Source organism: Homalodisca vitripennis, chromosome X (assembly GCF_021130785.1).
Source record: "Homalodisca vitripennis isolate AUS2020 chromosome X, UT_GWSS_2.1, whole genome shotgun sequence".
Taxonomy (NCBI): Eukaryota; Metazoa; Arthropoda; class Insecta; order Hemiptera; family Cicadellidae; genus Homalodisca; species Homalodisca vitripennis.
Window position 1 is genome coordinate 146,350,364 of NC_060215.1, and position 17,532 is coordinate 146,367,895.

General features: G+C 35.4%; 1 protein-coding gene across 5 annotated transcripts in view; it reads left to right on the forward strand.

Annotated features, from left to right (window-relative positions):
* Positions 1 to 7,324, forward strand: part of LOC124369979 (UMP-CMP kinase 2, mitochondrial-like) — a 91,558-nt gene extending 84,234 nt beyond the window's left edge. For 2 of the 5 annotated variants that reach the window (XM_046828216.1, XM_046828218.1), the window contains one exon: positions 6,679 to 7,324. In XM_046828216.1, coding sequence (XP_046684172.1) covers positions 6,679 to 6,934 — 256 coding nt within the window. In that variant the 3' untranslated portion in view covers positions 6,935 to 7,324. Of the gene's footprint in view, positions 1 to 3,779; positions 3,855 to 5,217; positions 5,605 to 6,678 lie in introns of those variants that run through there. The other 3 variants (XM_046828220.1, XM_046828217.1, XM_046828219.1) reach the window with 3 other exon arrangements.
* The last annotated feature ends 10,208 nt before the right edge of the window (positions 7,325 to 17,532 follow it).

The window sequence follows — 17,532 nt, forward strand, 5'->3', positions numbered from 1 at the left end:
ATCCTAAATAGTTGTACAGTATAATAAAATCATTGGTATTTATCACAGTATGTTGTCGTACTGTCGTACTGTATTTATCACAGTAAACACACAAATTTGTGATAAGAAGATTTATTTCTCGGTGGATTTGTAACAAAGTTGTTTTCTATATAAATAAACGAATATTATAGGATAAACTGTTATAATTGTTCAGAGAGAGGAGAAATTATTGATAAATATATATAGTTTGTAAAAATTAATATTGTATGAAAGGCCAAAACCAAGGAAAAGAAAAAAGATGACAAATTTTCATAATCTGCTTAGAAATGTTCAATATAGACATGATAAACAAACAGAATTTATCAAAGAATTTAGAAATAAGAATGAAAAGTTTGAATTTAATTTTTAAGATATTGAAAAATAAATAGGCCTATATTATTTGAAGAATATATCAGATTTGTTGGTGTAAATAAACATATTTATTATAAGAAGATAAAACCTATGATTTTTCACTATTTAGATATAAAATTTGATTACGATATCAAACCAGAAATGTTTTATAATTTCATAGTACATTTTAAGAAAAGACTTGAAGAATATCTTGATCAAGATAATTATGAATATTAAAAAAAAGTTTTATTAGGCACCATTGTGCATTCTATAATTCGAGTATAGAAGACATAAATGTTTGTAGCATTTTTTTCAAATAATTATTTTTTTAAATAAATATTTTTCTTAACAAATTTTGGAGTTTTTAAAAGATAAATAAAGTAGGTGATCTGAGTGACAACGAATACAAGAAACTAGCTCATTTAGAAGTAAAAAGGAAGTAAACAATTTTAAATTTAGAGAAAATAAAACACAAATTCGGGTTTACAATTATTGCGGAGTTAGAAGACTGCAACATTTTTAAAAAGCTTTTTCTTATAAGATTGTTTCAGTTTTTGGACAAATGCAATCAGCTCTGAAGTGAACAATTTGGATTCAGGTAGGACAAATCGACAATAGGCGCAGTCGTGAATCTTGTCGATATGGTTGTAGAGGGGATTAAATGTCGTAACCACACAATTGGTGTTTTCTTAGACCTTTCCAAAGCATTCGACTGCGTTGACTACGGTACACTGCTTGACAAACTTGAGTCTCACTGTATTCGAGGTTTGCCTCTTAATAAGCTCTATTCTAAATCACAGATCTCAAGTTGTCCAGATAACTAGTAAGTCGTCCAAAGCATCCATCCTCAGTCATGCGCTTTTCCTGCTTTACGTCAACGATATAAAATCATCGCTTCTGTATGGAAAATTAGTGCAGCTTGCCGACGATACGACTCTCTTTTTCAATGCAATATCAAGCGAAGTTTTAGATCAACAGGCTTTTGTTGACATCAACAATTACACATTTGTTGACAGCCTCAATTTTACAACAAACTCCTCAAAAACCAACGTTTTGAATTTTGCCTTGCGCACTGCAGGCAACCAGTGTGGGCCTGCCATTTGTTAGATGATTCCACACTGGAAGAAGTCAGATCTTAAAGACTCCTAGGAATGTACCTTGATCGAGGGCTGACTTGGAATGAGCATATTAACTATGTTTGCGCCAAAGTCTGCTCAGAAAGTTTTGTTCTGAGATATTTAGCCAAATACTGCCCTAGTCAGGTACTGATTACGGCGTATTATGGACTGAACTGGCTTACGGAGTGGTCCTTTGGAGAGCTTGCGCAAATACACAGTTTAAAAGAGCATTCAGACTCAAAAAAAGCAATTCGAATAATTGCCAAAATCAAATGTAGAGAGTCGTGTAGGGAAGCTTTCAAGAAATTGCAGCTGTTGACTCTGCTGTGCCTCTAAATTTTCGAAACTGCTTTGTATAAGTAAATGTGCATTAACCAGAGACCGAGACATACACATGTATGAGACACGTGGCAGAGCTACTAACGAACTGTGAGGCACGGAGCGGTGGTTTATGAACGCCTGCCCTCGCAGGCGGGTGTTCATTTCCTCAACAGACTGCCCAATTCAATTAAAGATGCTCCAACACCTAAGGCGTTAAAGACTCGCCTTAAACGCTGCTTGGTGTCACAAGCATTCTATAATTATTGCAGGTGAGTGTTTGGCATTCGACTGGGAGACCGCCCAATTAGAAGACTGACTCCGCTGTACTAAGTGGGTTGCATTGGCGATGAATGAAAGAGGCGTAACTGTGAAACTGTATGTGTGAATGTGAATTATTGTACGCAATTCAGAAATTTTAAAACCCCATGACGTGTGCCATACAATGTAAAAATTGTCGCTGCAATAAAAAAGATTTGATTTATTTGACATAAGATATCACTAGTTATCATCTTTCGGTACCGATGGCTAGACAATACTTTACTTATAAACTAAATCAGTCTACTTTATACTTGTTTCAATTGAATACTGCGGAATTGTGCTATTACATTTAATTAAAACAAAAAGCAAGGAACGATTAAAAATAAGTAATAATATTAGTATGTTCTTATTATCTATCCCAATTCATCGAACAACTACCTTTAGCAAATCGTTTACAGTTTCTGCCTGTCGATTGTGGAATGCTTTACCTGTTAACATCAGAGCCATCGATAAGCGCGCTCGCTTTGGGGCGGAGGTCAGGGCCTTGATGCTGGGGGCTCAGGGGATATAGCCGTTGGCGGCTTTTGTGTGCGGTACTTAGGGCAATTGCATGCAAGTTGAATGAATGCGAGTGTGTGTCTTGCGATATTATTGTAAATGTGTATATAGTTACATTAATTATTGATGATTGTTTTGATTTTAAGATTCATTTAATATGTAATGTAAATAAATAGACTGTTTTAGTTATAAATGTATATATATATATATATATATATATATATATATATATTAGTTTAATTTTTATGAGGTTAAGTGGTAGAGAGGACTTTATAGTCCTAACTTCGCCTCTAACAAAGTCATTTTTCATTTCATTTCTTTTCTGTAGGTTATTGTGTCTGCTATGAGAATAAATAGTAATTTTTATCAGCAAAATAAATTTATCATGGGGTTTAATTTATCCTGGAGATTATCTAGGCATACCAGAGATGTTCGGGGGGAGGGTTGTTACCGGGGGTTAAAAGAGCAAACAGATCTTTTCTAGAGGGGTTTGTGTCTGTTATATCTAATATATCGGAAGGGCTTTTTTTATCAAAGTGCTTTTTATGTGGTGCTGAACATAACGGAAGAGGTCAAGTTTTACCAGAGGAATAAATCCATAGAGGTTTATATTGAGTGTGTAGTACAAATATTTGTATTGGTTGTAAGCTAAGTGAGAAGAGCTTTTCGGGTTAATAAGCTCTATGTCGCTATCTACTGTGGTTATATTGAAGTGATGCCTTTGGAATGTTTGGTAACCTAAAATACCTGTGTCTCTATCTACGATTTCCAAAGTTTTTTTTTTTTTATTTTAAGAGCGTTTTTTATATTAACAGTAATAGAATGTTACTACAGAATGTTCGTTATTGCGTGAAACAGTTTCTCAATGACAAGTTTTTAAACATCCCCACAAACCTATAATTAATTATAAAATAATCTCCAAATTTTCAGCTTAGTACTAAACATAAGTTTGTTTTTATTTTACTTGATACTTGAATAATTTCATAATTTGATTATAGTGCTGATTTAAAACGACAACACTTGTTTGCATGAGAATAACTATCTACAGGTCGATGCAGTTTCGACACTCAATCGTCATCCAAGACGCGAGCAGGTTTCTTCAAAATACGGCCTTTTCCATTTACAACTACATATTCGATCAACGCTTGTTTGCAGGACAGTAAACCTCTACAGGTTGATGCAGTCTCGACACCCAATCGTCATCCAATAGGCAATCAGGTTTCCTCGAGACACGACCTTTTCTATTTAAAACTACATACTCAACGCTTGTTTGCAGGACAGTAAACCTCTACAGGTTGATGCAGTCTCAACACCCAATAGTCATCTAATAGGCAATCAGGTTTCCTCGAGATACGACCTTTTCTATTTACAACCACATACTCTTGTTTGCAGGACAGTAAACCTCTACAGGTTGATGCAGTCTCAACACCCAATAGTCATCTAATAGGCAATCAGGTTTCCTCGAGATACGACCTTTTCTATTTACAAACCATTCATACTCTTGTTTGCAGGACAGTAAACCTCTACAGGTTGATGCAGTCTCGACACCCAATCGTCATAAAAATAGGCAATCAGGTTTCCTCGAGATACGACCTTTTCTATTTACAACCACATGCTCTTGTTTGAAGGACAGTAAACCTCTACAGGTTGATGCAGTCTCGACACTCATTCGTCATCCAAAACGCGAGCAGGTTTCCTCAAGATACGGCCTTTTCCATTTGCAACTACATATTCGATCAACGCTTGTTTGCAGGACAGTAAACCTCTACAGGTTGATGCAGTCTCAACACCCAATAGTCATCTAATAGGCAATCAGGTTTCCTCGAGATACGACCTTTTCTATTTACAATCACATATTCGATCAACGCTTGTTTGTAGGACAGTAAACCTCTACAGGTTGATGCAGTCTCGACACTCAATCGTCATCCTATAGGCAATCAGGTTTCCTCGAGATACGGCCTTTTCCATTTACAACTACATATTCGATCAACGCTTGTTTGCAGTACAGTAAACCTCTACAGGTTGATGCAGTCTCTACACCCAATAGTCATCTAATAGGCAATCAGGTTTCCTCGAGATACGACCTTTTCTATTTACAACCACATACTCTTGTTTGCAGGACAGTAAACCTCTACAGGTTGATGCAGTCTCAACGCCCAATAGTCATCTAATAGGCAATCAGGTTTCCTCGAGATACGACCTTTTCTATTTACAACCACATACTCTTGTTTGCAGGGCAGTAAACCTCTACAGGTTGATGCAGTCTCGACACTCAATCGTCATCCAAGAGGCGATCAGGTTTCCTCGAGATACGACCTTTTCTATTTACAACCACATACTCTTGTTTGCAGGACAGTAAACCTCTACAGGTTGATGCAGTCTCGACACCCAATCGTCATCAAATAGGCAATCAGGTTTCCTCGAGATACGACCTTTTCTATTTACAACCACATGCTCTTATTTGAAGGACAGTAAACCTCTACAGGTTGATGCAGTCTCAACACCGAATCGGCATCCAATAGGCAATCAGGTTTCCTCTAGATACGGCCTTTTTCCATTTACAACTACATATTCGATCAACGCTTGTTTGCAGGACAGTAAACCTCTACAGGTTGATGCAGTCTCGACACCCAATCGTCATCCAAGACGCGAGCAGGTTTCTTCGAGATACGGCCTTTTCCATTTACAACTACATATTCGATCAACGCTTGTTTGCAGGACAGTAAACCTCTACAGGTTGATGCAGTCTCAACACCCAATAGTCATCTAATAGGCAATCAGGTTTCCTCGAGATACGACCTTTTCTATTTACAACCACATACTCTTGTTTGCAGGACAGTAAACCTCTACAGGTTGATGCAGTCTCGACACTCAATCGTCATCCAAGAGGCGATCAGGTTTCCTCGAGATACGACCTTTTCTATTTACAACCACATACTCTTGTTTGTAGGACAGTAAACCTCTACAGGTTGATGCAGTCTCGACACTCAATCGTCATCCAAGACGCGAGCAGGTTTCCTCGAGATACGACCTTTTCTATTTACAACTGCACATACCCGATCTTGGTTGCTGGTCAGTAAACCTCTACAGGTTGAAGCAGTCTCGACACTCAATCGTCATCCAAGAGGCGAGCAGGTTTCCTCGAGATACGGCCTTTTCCATTTACAACTACATATTCGATCAACGCTTGGTTGCAGGACAGTAAACCTCTACAGGTTGATGCAGTCTCAACACCGAATCGGCATCCAATAGGCAATCAGGTTTCCTCTAGATACGGCCTTTTCCATTTACAACTACATATTCGATCAACGCTTGTTTGCAGGACAGTAAACCTCTACAGGTTGATGCAGTCTCGACACCCAATCGTCATCCAAGACGCGAGCAGGTTTCTTCGAGATACGGCCTTTTCCATTTACAACTACATATTCGATCAACGCTTGTTTGCAGGACAGTAAACCTCTACAGGTTGATGCAGTCTCAACACCCAATCGTCATCCAATAGGCAATCAGGTTTCCTCGAGATACGACCTTTTCTATTTACAACCACATACTCTTGTTTGCAGGACAGTAAACCTCTACAGGTTGATGCAGTCTCGACACCCAATCGTCATCAAATAGGCAATCAGGTTTCCTCGAGATACGACCTTTTCTATTTACAACCACATGCTCTTGTTTGAAGGACAGTAAACCTCTACAGGTTGATGCATTCTCGACACCCAATCGTCATCCAAGACGCGAGCAGGTTTCCTCGAGATACGGCATTTTCCATTTACAACTACATATTCGATCAACGCTTGGTTGCAGGACAGTAAACCTCTACATGTTGATGCAGTCTCAACACCGAATCGGCATCCAATAGGCAATCAGGTTTCCTCTAGATACGGCCTTTTCCATTTACAACTACATATTCGATCAACGCTTGTTTGCAGGACAGTAAACCTCTACAGGTTGATGCAGTCTCAACACCGAATCGGCATCCAATAGGCAATCAGGTTTCCTCTAGATACGGCCTTTTCCATTTACAACTACATATTCGATCAACGCTTGTTTGCAGGACAGTAAACCTCTACAGGTTGATGCAGTCTCGACACCCAATCGTCATCCAAGAGGCGAGCAGATTTCCTCGAGATACGGCCTTTTCCATTTACAACTACATACTCGATCATCTCCGTCATCGTGACGGGAAGTGGCACCATGAGCCTCCCGGCAATAAATGCACCGTGCATCTTTCAATCAGTCACCTTCCGACCACATATAAATATAACTTGTACTATCCACCCACAGAAGTAACTGACGTGGCCGTCATGTGAGCCGTCATTCCTGTACTTCTCACGCTGCAAAGGAGTTACAAGAATCGTAAGCTTTCATTTGCTGAAAAATGATTCATTTTGCAGCAACTAACAAGTATCATGAAACTAGTTGTGATATTTATCCACTTTTCAATTAGTAATTAAAAACGCTTCACTGTAATTAAATAATACTCGTGTTTATTACTATTTACCTTAAGTTAGCATACCAATAATAAGAGTATAAAATAAACACAATTTCAAAGTAATGATAAACTCAACTTCTGAAAAAATGTATCCAATAAAAGGTTTTTCTTTTGATGACGTTTTAATTCAGTATGAAATTTATGTTAATATTATCTTTGTAATGCTTGATAAGCTTTTAATAAATTTCAGAATTAAATTGTGTCGTGGTGGACTCTGTTGTAGGCAATTTAATTTGCCGAGTACATTTCATATTGAGCATTTTTTTTGTGTCTCCAAGTTTTCGCATCGAGACAAGTATAGTACTGATATCTTATTGGACAAAAATTTACACCACCGTGTTGCTGGCGTCTTGTGGGGCCAGAATAAGCATACTTGTCTACAGCCTGATACGGAACAGGCTCGTGCCTGTCTCGGCAATTTTGTGCTTATCACGTACACATATTGTCAATCATTCTGCTTTATTACACTGAATAGCTCCTACTAAATTGTTTATTTCTCATTGACATTTACAAGTATGAAGAATAGTCAGTACCACTATACATATTGCAACTAAATAATAAGTATGTTTATTGTATGTGTATAACCAGGGACAGTCTGAGAGCGAAATACGATGTGTGCTAAAGTGATCATTGGCGCACCCGTGTTAATAGGTGTGATGTAGTGAAATTGTGTAAATAGCTAACTCTTAAACTGATTCTTCTACATTAATTATGTGTTCGACAGGTAAAAAATATTAAAACCTGCTCTATGATTATAGAATTTTTTCATTTATTACTCAGTAAAAATATCTAAATCTAAACAAAATAAGCACGATCTAAATCTCTTCAATAATGAAAAATTGAAAAAATATAGCACAAAAATGTTCTCTTAGAAAAGTTGATTCATCACGCAAAATCTTTAATGAAACATATTGAAAAGACTCGAAAACATTCAGATCGTCTTGGTTTAAGAAGTAACAGATATATTCAAGACTTCCCACTTAAGAATGGTTTAATGATTTCTACAAAATGTCGAAAAACAATTGATTGATGAATTACACGAGCTCTTCGAGCTCCTAAAATCTTTTTCCACTTTCAAAGGAAAATATCATTAATGTTGAAGCATCATCATCTAATAAAGGATACTTTATGGAATTTATTCTATCTAATTTAGATGAAACAGTTGTTGATATTTCTTCATATTAAAAATCTCAAAGAGATAAGATTGAGAATCTGATTGAAAAACATGTTAAAGACAATACAAAATATTAAGGGTCAGTTATGTTTAGCGTAGTGAATATGAAAGAAAATTAATAAATGAAGATAGACACACTACAACAATGTATTTTCATTTAAGGCTGAAGATTTATTTAATGTTGATGATTTTATTTCGAGTCAATTTGAAAAAATAATATGGTGCGTGAGCGAAATAATCAACCAATTGTAGGATCTGGATGGACTATGATGGGATGCAATCAAACAATTTTAATACTTAACAAACGTAATTCTCTGAATGCTGGATCATATATTGAATTAACACTATAAATTTAAAATAGAAAAGCTTATATTAATTTTAAAATTATCATGATCAATTTTGTTTTATTTATGGAATTAGATGTGCTGTAGATAAACCGAAAGGGCATCCTGAAAAATTAAACAGTATCAGATTTATTTAAGAGATGAACTATTTTATGTATTGAATTATTCATTTTCAATTAAAAGATGTTAAAGGCTAAAAAAATAAGTTTTGATCCAAAATACAGATATCCTAAAATGTCTATAAATGTTCATACTTATGATGAAAACATATTATTCCAATGCAAATATCAGAAGTTTATAATGCTGAATTGAACGTTGATTTATTGTATTTGAATCTAAATTATAAATCTCATTATGTTTTGATAAAAGATTTAAATAGATTAGTGAATTCTCAGTTTACCTAAACATAAAGAAAGGAAATTTTCTGTAGAAGATGTTTATCATTTTTTAACAATTCTGTAGATTTAACAGATCATTTAGAAAGTTGTAAGCAACATGAACTTTGTAAACCAATTATGCAATATCCAGGTCAAAACCACTAAATTTACTAATTTTCAAAATAAATTTTCCTCATCTTTATGTTATTTATATGGATTTTGAAAGCATATTAGAGAAAATTCCAACATGTAAGAATAATCAACAAAAATTCGACAAACAACTAATATTCAGAAGCATATTCCTTATGATATCACTATATATTTAGTGTTAAATTTAACAATCAAAATGTACAAACCGATATGTTACAGAGCAAAAAAATGAAGAAGATTTGCCAAATGTTCCAGTAAAACAGTTTGAAGTGCTTAGTATCTATGAAATTGACACACGAAGAAGACATTTCATATAAAAATTCAAATCTTTGCCACATTTTGAAAAAAAGATTTCGTATCAAGACACAGAAAAAGTACCAAGTTCAAGTTCAAAAAATCCTTTATTCGTTGTAATACAGAACAACAGTCTACATCAATCATTTCCCAAATGCACCACGTTACGGCGCGTGCGGGAATACAGTTGACCATATTAATTTAATTATTATGCTAATTGTCTTTTGACAGCAGTCTTTTGTCACTAAATATTTCATATGTTTGTTTATACAAACAAATTAACTTATTATTATAATATTGTTATTTGTTTTTTATGTTTGTGTTTGTGTCATGTATGTGGTTGCTGTTACATTGTTGTTGTTTTGCTGTTATAGTGTTGTTAATTGTATTGTTATGAATTTATATTATTATTTGTATTTATTGTTATGAATTTGATATTTATTATTTTGTTGTTATTTACTTTGTTTATGGTTTCATTGTATATTATATGACATTATAAAACATAAATAACTTATCATTTAAATGTGTTCTTTTTTTCAATATACAACCTGAACCATAAACAAAGTAAATAACAACAAAATAATAAATATCAAAAAATATAACAATAACAATAAATTAATACAAATAATAATATAAATTCATAACAATATAAATTAACAACACTATAACAGCAAAACAACAACAATGTAACAGCAACCACAACATGACACAAACACAAACATAAAAAACAAATAACAATATTATAATAATAAGTTAATTTGTTTGTATAAACAAACATTACATATGAACAAATTCTAACAGTTTCATTTTTACTTTGTGTTTTTTCTCAAAGATAATATCATTCCCACAAATTATTATAAACTTGTTATAATTGGCCGGGCCCATGTTATAAAAGATTTATGCCCGATGATTGGTATGATGATACATTTGAGAAATGCAAAGAAAATTGTCATTTGACAGGACAATTTCGAGGAACAGCTTATATAATTTGTAATCTGAATCTAAAATTTTCACAAAATATTCTAGTTTTCTGTTACAATATGTCAAATTATGAGACTCGTTTTTACATAAAAGAATTGGCCAAACTATATGGAAATGTTGATTTGATTGCAAACACAGATGAAAAGTGTATAAATTATTCAGTAAATTCTGGATATAGGTTTGAGTTTGACAATGATAAGCCAAGAAAATTCATCAAGTTTTCATTTGTAGACACATTTTAGATTTATAGCATCATCTATAAGTTAGCTAAAAATCTCAAGAAAGAATATTTCAAACATAATAATCATTTTATTCAAGAAGAACGAATATTGAATGAAATTCTAAAAAGACAGTCAAATGACGAAGAAGAAATCTTTAAAATTCTATCAAGTAAAGGTATATTTCCTTATGAATTTATCGATAGTATTAAAAAACTAGATTAAAAATAAAAATGGAATACTAGAGTTCTAAACAATCTTGACAGATGAAATAATATCTAAGAGAGATTACCAATATTACTTAAATCTATGGAATAAAGGAGAAAAATTTAGGAAATTACTCTGATATCATTCAGGATGTTCTATTACTTACAGATATTTTTGAGAATTTTATAAAGATTTGTTTGAACGGCTTTAAACCTGATCTATCACATTATCTAATTACACCAAGTCTTGCTTGAGATGCAATGCTAAAATTAACAAAAATAGAATTACAATTGATTCGTGATTATATGTATTTAATGATTGAAAAAGGAATCAGAGGTGGAATTTCTCAATGTATCAAATGATATGTCAAACCAAATAACAAATATTTGAAACATTTCGATAAGACAAAACTAGAAAATGTGTAGATCTACTTTGTGTAGATGCGAATAATCTATATCGTTGGGTATTATCGCAAAAATGACCCAGTAGTGACGATATAATGTGGATTGACCCAAAAAAATATACAAAAGAAGAATGGAAAGAAATCTTACTGGTGACGAATCTTATGGTTATATTCTCAAAGTTGATCTGAATTATCCAACAAATTCACATGAAAATCTTAAAGATTTACCTCTTTCTCCAGAAAATTATAAAAACAAGTTGAGTACAACTCTTCTGAACAAAACTGAATATGTTGTTCATTTAATACATTTAAAATTATGTCTAGAACATGGATGGTGACAAAATATGTGAATAGAGTTATTGCATTTGTATGTATCATTTATAGAGAAAAAATACAAAAACCAGAAAGTAAAAAGTATATCAACTAAACCCGGTCTCCCCTAAGGAGTTAAAAAATAAAGAATTGAATGATGTTTTGAGGCAATATTTTAGATTTATCATAATGAAAACGATGAGAAATCTAGTATTGTAGAGAGATATATCAGAACTCAAAATGAGAAGATAAAAGTTTCTTTGAGATGAATAAAAACTATAAATGGATTGATATTCTTCGAAAAATTGTAAATAATTATAATAATACTGTTCACAGCACAATAAAGGTGAAGCCAAAAGATGGAGATAAAGATAAAGAAAAAGAGTTATTAGAAACAGTTTTTAAGTATGCTCTACCTGAAATTCACACAAAGATTAAATTAAAAATTAATGATAGGCTAAGGATTTTTAGTAAAAAAGCAAACTTTTGCAAACAAGAACAATTTGTCAAGAGGTATATATAATTTATCAAATTAATAATACAAATCTAGTAGCTTATAGTATAAAAGGATTTAAGTAAAGAAGAAATAACTGGAAGCTTTTATGACTATGAGTTAAAAAGACAAAATTATAACAACTATTTTCTATATAAATGGGAGCTCAAAAGATATGTTCCATGTGTACAAAAATATAAAAAATATAGAGTATTTTTTCTAAAAATAAGAGTATAAAAGACGGATTATACTGTTATTGGAAGTATTGTGATTACAAATATGAACGAGAAATCCCAATAATATTATAAATGTGAAGGTTTGAATGTTTGGATATTTGGATGTTTGGATGTTTGGAGGTTTGTCCTCGAATCACAACGAAACTGCTATACGGATTGTGCTGAAATTTGGAACAGGTATACCTTTTAGTCTGAATTAACGTTTAGAGTACTTTTTACCACCCATAACACATTCATTTCACCAAATAAAGTCGAATTCAAATTGAAAAATTAGTTTGTTTACATTCGAATGTTATGATAAGAACGAAACTTATTTTGACTGCTGTTGACTGCTCTACAAACTTTCTTAAACATCTGTTTACATTTGAATTTTATCAATAATAAGTAAACAGTGCTTGATCGGTAGTGTAATGGAGATAGTAAATAAAACATTAATATATAAATTTTACACCAGATTGCGCCAGTGACGAATTAAAATCATCTAATGCATTAAATACTGTTATAAAACTAACCTTAATGAACAAAGCTATGAATGTTTTCACATAAGTTACTTTAAACTGGCGGGCTTCCTTGACATTATGATATTACATTTTAAGAATGGCTTACAGAAAACCAAAGAAATGAATACCAACATACCTTAATGATTCATTCTTTATTTATTTATTTATTCATACATACGGCAATCGCCATTTTACAAAAATGTTTACAACATAGTGTTCGAAATATTGATAGTACACTTTTTATGCATAGTCACTTACATGCGATATTAGTACTACTGGACTAGCCATGGTTACAGAACAATTGAATATGGTATACATTTAAAGTTCATAAAATAGAACATCAAAGACAAGATACAAAAAAGATAACAATGGTCAACGAGATGATTATATAATAATGTACATGCTAAGTGTATGCAACTTGTGCATCAAAGACAAATTGCAAACAAGGCAACAAGATAATAACTACATGATTCATGCTAAGCGTGTGCTAACTCTAGTGCATGGGTCAATATACAACAAGACAAAAATCAACAAGACAACCACATGCTAATACTAAATACTATAAGTGCTATAAGTACATGCTATAGGCGTGTGCTGACGGTATAAACTATGAAAATTTAACAATGAAATGACAAAACAACATAGAACAAAAATAAACAATATAAAAAAATACTAGCAGGGATGAGCAACCAAAGGTAGATTCTTGCTTTCAATGTTCACCATGCTCAGACACCCAAGAGAAGACCCTCCTCCGAAACACCAGCATGGATGCGCCAAAGAATTCCAACTGGTGGGCAGCATTTCCCAAACGCAGCAGACGTGGAATTACACTCTGGTAGGCGTAGACAGTCCGGTGTGAGTGCTTGGAGAAAGGCTGCAGAAGGTGGGTTGCGGCAGGTACATGGAGGTCTATGTGACGCAGGAGCTCAGGGCAATCAACCAAACTATTGACAATCTTGAATAGAAATATAAGGTCAAGAGCCACTCTTCTAGATGAAAGCGAAAGGATCGGGTGTTGGCTTGCAACAATCTGTATATCAACATCAGGATAACGGACGCCACTTCTAACTCCTACCAATCGCAGAAAACGTCTCTGAACTTTATTTAGATGGTCGCAATGTCCAATCTGGTGTGGAGCCCAGACAGTAGAACCATATTCAACAATGGGACGAACAAGAGTCAAGTAGAGGGTCTTCAATGTTGCATTAGATAGGACGTTTCTTGATGTTCGGGAAATGACCCTAGAACACAATTGGCTTTAGCACAAGTCTTGGTGATATGTATACCTGGATCCAAGGATGGTACCATGTACAACCCCACGTCCTTTATAACTGTCACTCTATCCAGTTACAAGCCATACAAAGAGAAGTCAAAGTGCAGCAAAGTTTCTGATCTTCCAAATGACATTACTTGACATTTATGAGCTTTCAGTTGCATAGCATTCCTATCACACCACTGTTCTATCCTAAGCAGATCCTCCTGGAGCTCATGTTGTTGATGGATTGAAGTCACCTCCTTGAAGATTTTAACATCATCGGCAAATAGAAGAAAGTTGCCTGCTAGTGACTCCCCGATATCGTTTATGAATAGGCCAAATAGAAAAGGACCGAGGAGGTACCCTTGAGGCACACCCGACGTTACGCTCACAACATTCTTGGAGAGTGATAACGCAAATTTGACTTGAGGGGTTCTGCCACTGAGATAGCTTTGCATCCACAGAAGAAGAGGCCCAATAATTCCGTATGCCCTCAATTTAGCTATCAGATGGCTATGGCTGACCCTGTCGAATGCCTTAGCAAAATCCAAATACAGGCAGTCAACTTGGTGGAAACGAGAGAAGGAGGAAACAACATAGTCACTGAAGACACAAAGATTGGTGGTCGTTGATTTTCCAGGGCGAAAACCATGCTGCTGTAGGATGAAGACACTCTTGAATTTAAAGGATAATACGTCCAGGATCAAACCTTCAAAAATCTTGGCAAACACAGACTGAATCACAATAGGACGGTAATTTGTTACTTTAGATGTAGATCTAGATTTATGAACTGGTACAAGATAACGAGGCTTCAACGAGTTCGGAAAAGAGCCATTACGCAGCAGCCTGCTGAGATAAACAGCTAGGTGAGGAGCCAAAAGATCACTGCATGACTTCACAACGGCCGGAGTTATGCCATCCGGTCCAGGTCCCTTGGAGGCATCAAGGTCCTGTAGTTTTCTTTCAATCTCAGTGGCCGAGAAAAAACAGGACGAAACATTGGTGTTGGATTCATAATTGTAATCAGTATAACAGTCAGTATGTGGAGTGTAGACGGTTGAGAAGTAATCAGAGAATAAGTCACAACATACCCTGGGGTTCATCAGCTGAGAATAAGCCATATTGAAGTCGGCTGGGTACAGTGTTAGCCTTACTTCAGGACTTCATATGACCCCAGAAGGATCGGGGGTTTTCCTTTATGCTATTGTTGACAGTAACAAAAACTCCTGTTGGCATGCGCTGGCAAGAGTTTTGCACTGTCGCCTGACCACTCTGAAAGCTTCATAATCACAGTCTAGAAGAGAAGTTTTGTAGTTTCGGTAGAGTAGTTTCTTCCGTGAAATCAATTGTCTAAGTTCCCGGGTAACCCATCGAGGGTAAGTAGACCCGTTCTTTCTTCTTACAGGTGAATTGGTCTTTATAGAACTATCCATATTCAAACAGAAACTGTTGAAGGAGGCTTCAATGTCCGGACAGCTGGGATCAGGGTTATTCAGGGACGCAGAGCCAGGCTCTGACATTGTCGATGGTACACTGTCTGAGATCATGGAAAAACACATCACAATTATCAACACCAGAACAGCCAAAAAGTAACTTAAATTCCAGTGCCGGGTGGAAGGCCTCATAAAGTACAGGATCAGAGGCAGCCGTAATATTAATCTCTTTATCCGTTGAAAAAACTAGATCCAGCAGAACTCCTCTTGAGTTTAGAATGGTGTTGTGCTGCCGCAGACTTAGGAAATTAATCAGGTCAAACATACTCTCGACTGCAGCATTCCCCGGAGGTTGAAAGTGTAAAGACCAGTCCACCTGTGGCACATTGAAGTCGCCAGCAATAACAATCCTGGTGTCAGGTTCACAAGAACCACACACTTCCTCAACTAAGTCATTGAAAGTTGAAAATACATTGGCTGGAGATTGAGGGGGGATATATACTCCACCAAGGACAGTAGAAGATCCGAGCGGTGACGAACAAACATTCGATGTTATCGATAGAAGACGGCATTTCAAAGGAAGGGTACAAATTTGATACAGCAATCATAACACCGCCACCCGATTCCTTGGTACTGCTCACAGAAGAGCGATCCTTGCGATAGACACAATAGTTGTTGAGACCAAGTTCTGGAGCAAGTATTTCAGAGGATAAATTTCTCTCTGTAAGTATGATGACATCATGAACACAGGAACAGATTGACTCTCTTAGAAGCTGCAATTTTGTGCGGAGACCATTCACGTTCTGATAATATACACCAATACGCCGAGTAGAACCCGGCCTAATTAGTTTTTTAGCACAATTGACACAATTGAGGGAACTCCATTCCTGTACTTTATTGTAAGATTCCCTTCACCTTTCTTAATCCGGCTATCAAGTTCAGCTCTTAGGAAATTTAAGTACTGTCGTTCCTTATTGGTCCTATCACGAGAGACTCCAACACTTGAGAACTTACTGTTGCCATCCATCAGCTTAGCCTCAACAAACTCGTTTAAAAACGAAGCCGCATCTGAAGTTGATCTGAAGACAAGTTTAAGAAGGCGAGATTTATTAGACACAGGCTTCCCAATCCGATAGAGTTTTCGGAGTTATCCAGGTTTGTTCCATAACCGATAGCCTGTGCCAGTTCCAGGACATAGACCCTGTCATGGCGTATCCTGCTATCCACTTCCCTGCTCTTGCTCTCAGGCAGGTTATAAACAATCAGGTTATTGGCTCTCTTACTACGATCTTCAATCTCACTATAAAACTCTTCAAAGGAACCAGCTGACGGAGTCTCTCGATCTTCCAAAGATTGAATTCTTCCATCAAGATCATCTACACGTGATTCAATACTAGCTAAGCGAGAATCAAAGCTCTCTCTCAGTTTTTCAATGCCACTGTGTAACGAATTGACATCATCCTTGGTCGCCATGTTATCAATTTTAGAGGGCAGTGAAGATAGAGCGTTAACATTAGTTGTGAGTTCTGTTTTTTTCAGTAAGCAGGCTTAACTGATTCAAGAGGACAGTTTGGGGTTTATTTTCAGCTTTTAAGCAGTCTGCTCTTGTACAAAACCACTTTTCATTGCTGTTGCTACTGATACGCTGGTATTCAGAATAGACATTTTCAAACATTCTCTATGAAACCAACGCTGGCACTCATTATCACATTCAACACCCTCATCCGAATCTAAAACACGTTTTATACATACAGGACAGATTGAAGACATCGTTTATTAAATATAGTGATAATTGCTGAGTAGTGACGTGATCCAGAAGGCTGTGTATGCAAAGAATTGCAGCGTAGCTCTATGGTCGTAACGTAACAGTATGTTTACATCAATGTTCAGTGGGAATTTCTGGTGGAGACTTGTTTGTTAGTTACTGACAGAACTGAATTGAGCCGTTATTGGGAGAATTTAGCACTAACACTACAGCTACTCGATTCACTGCAATCAAAGTGCTTCTACCAAGCGAGGATTTCAATGTTGTTCACTTT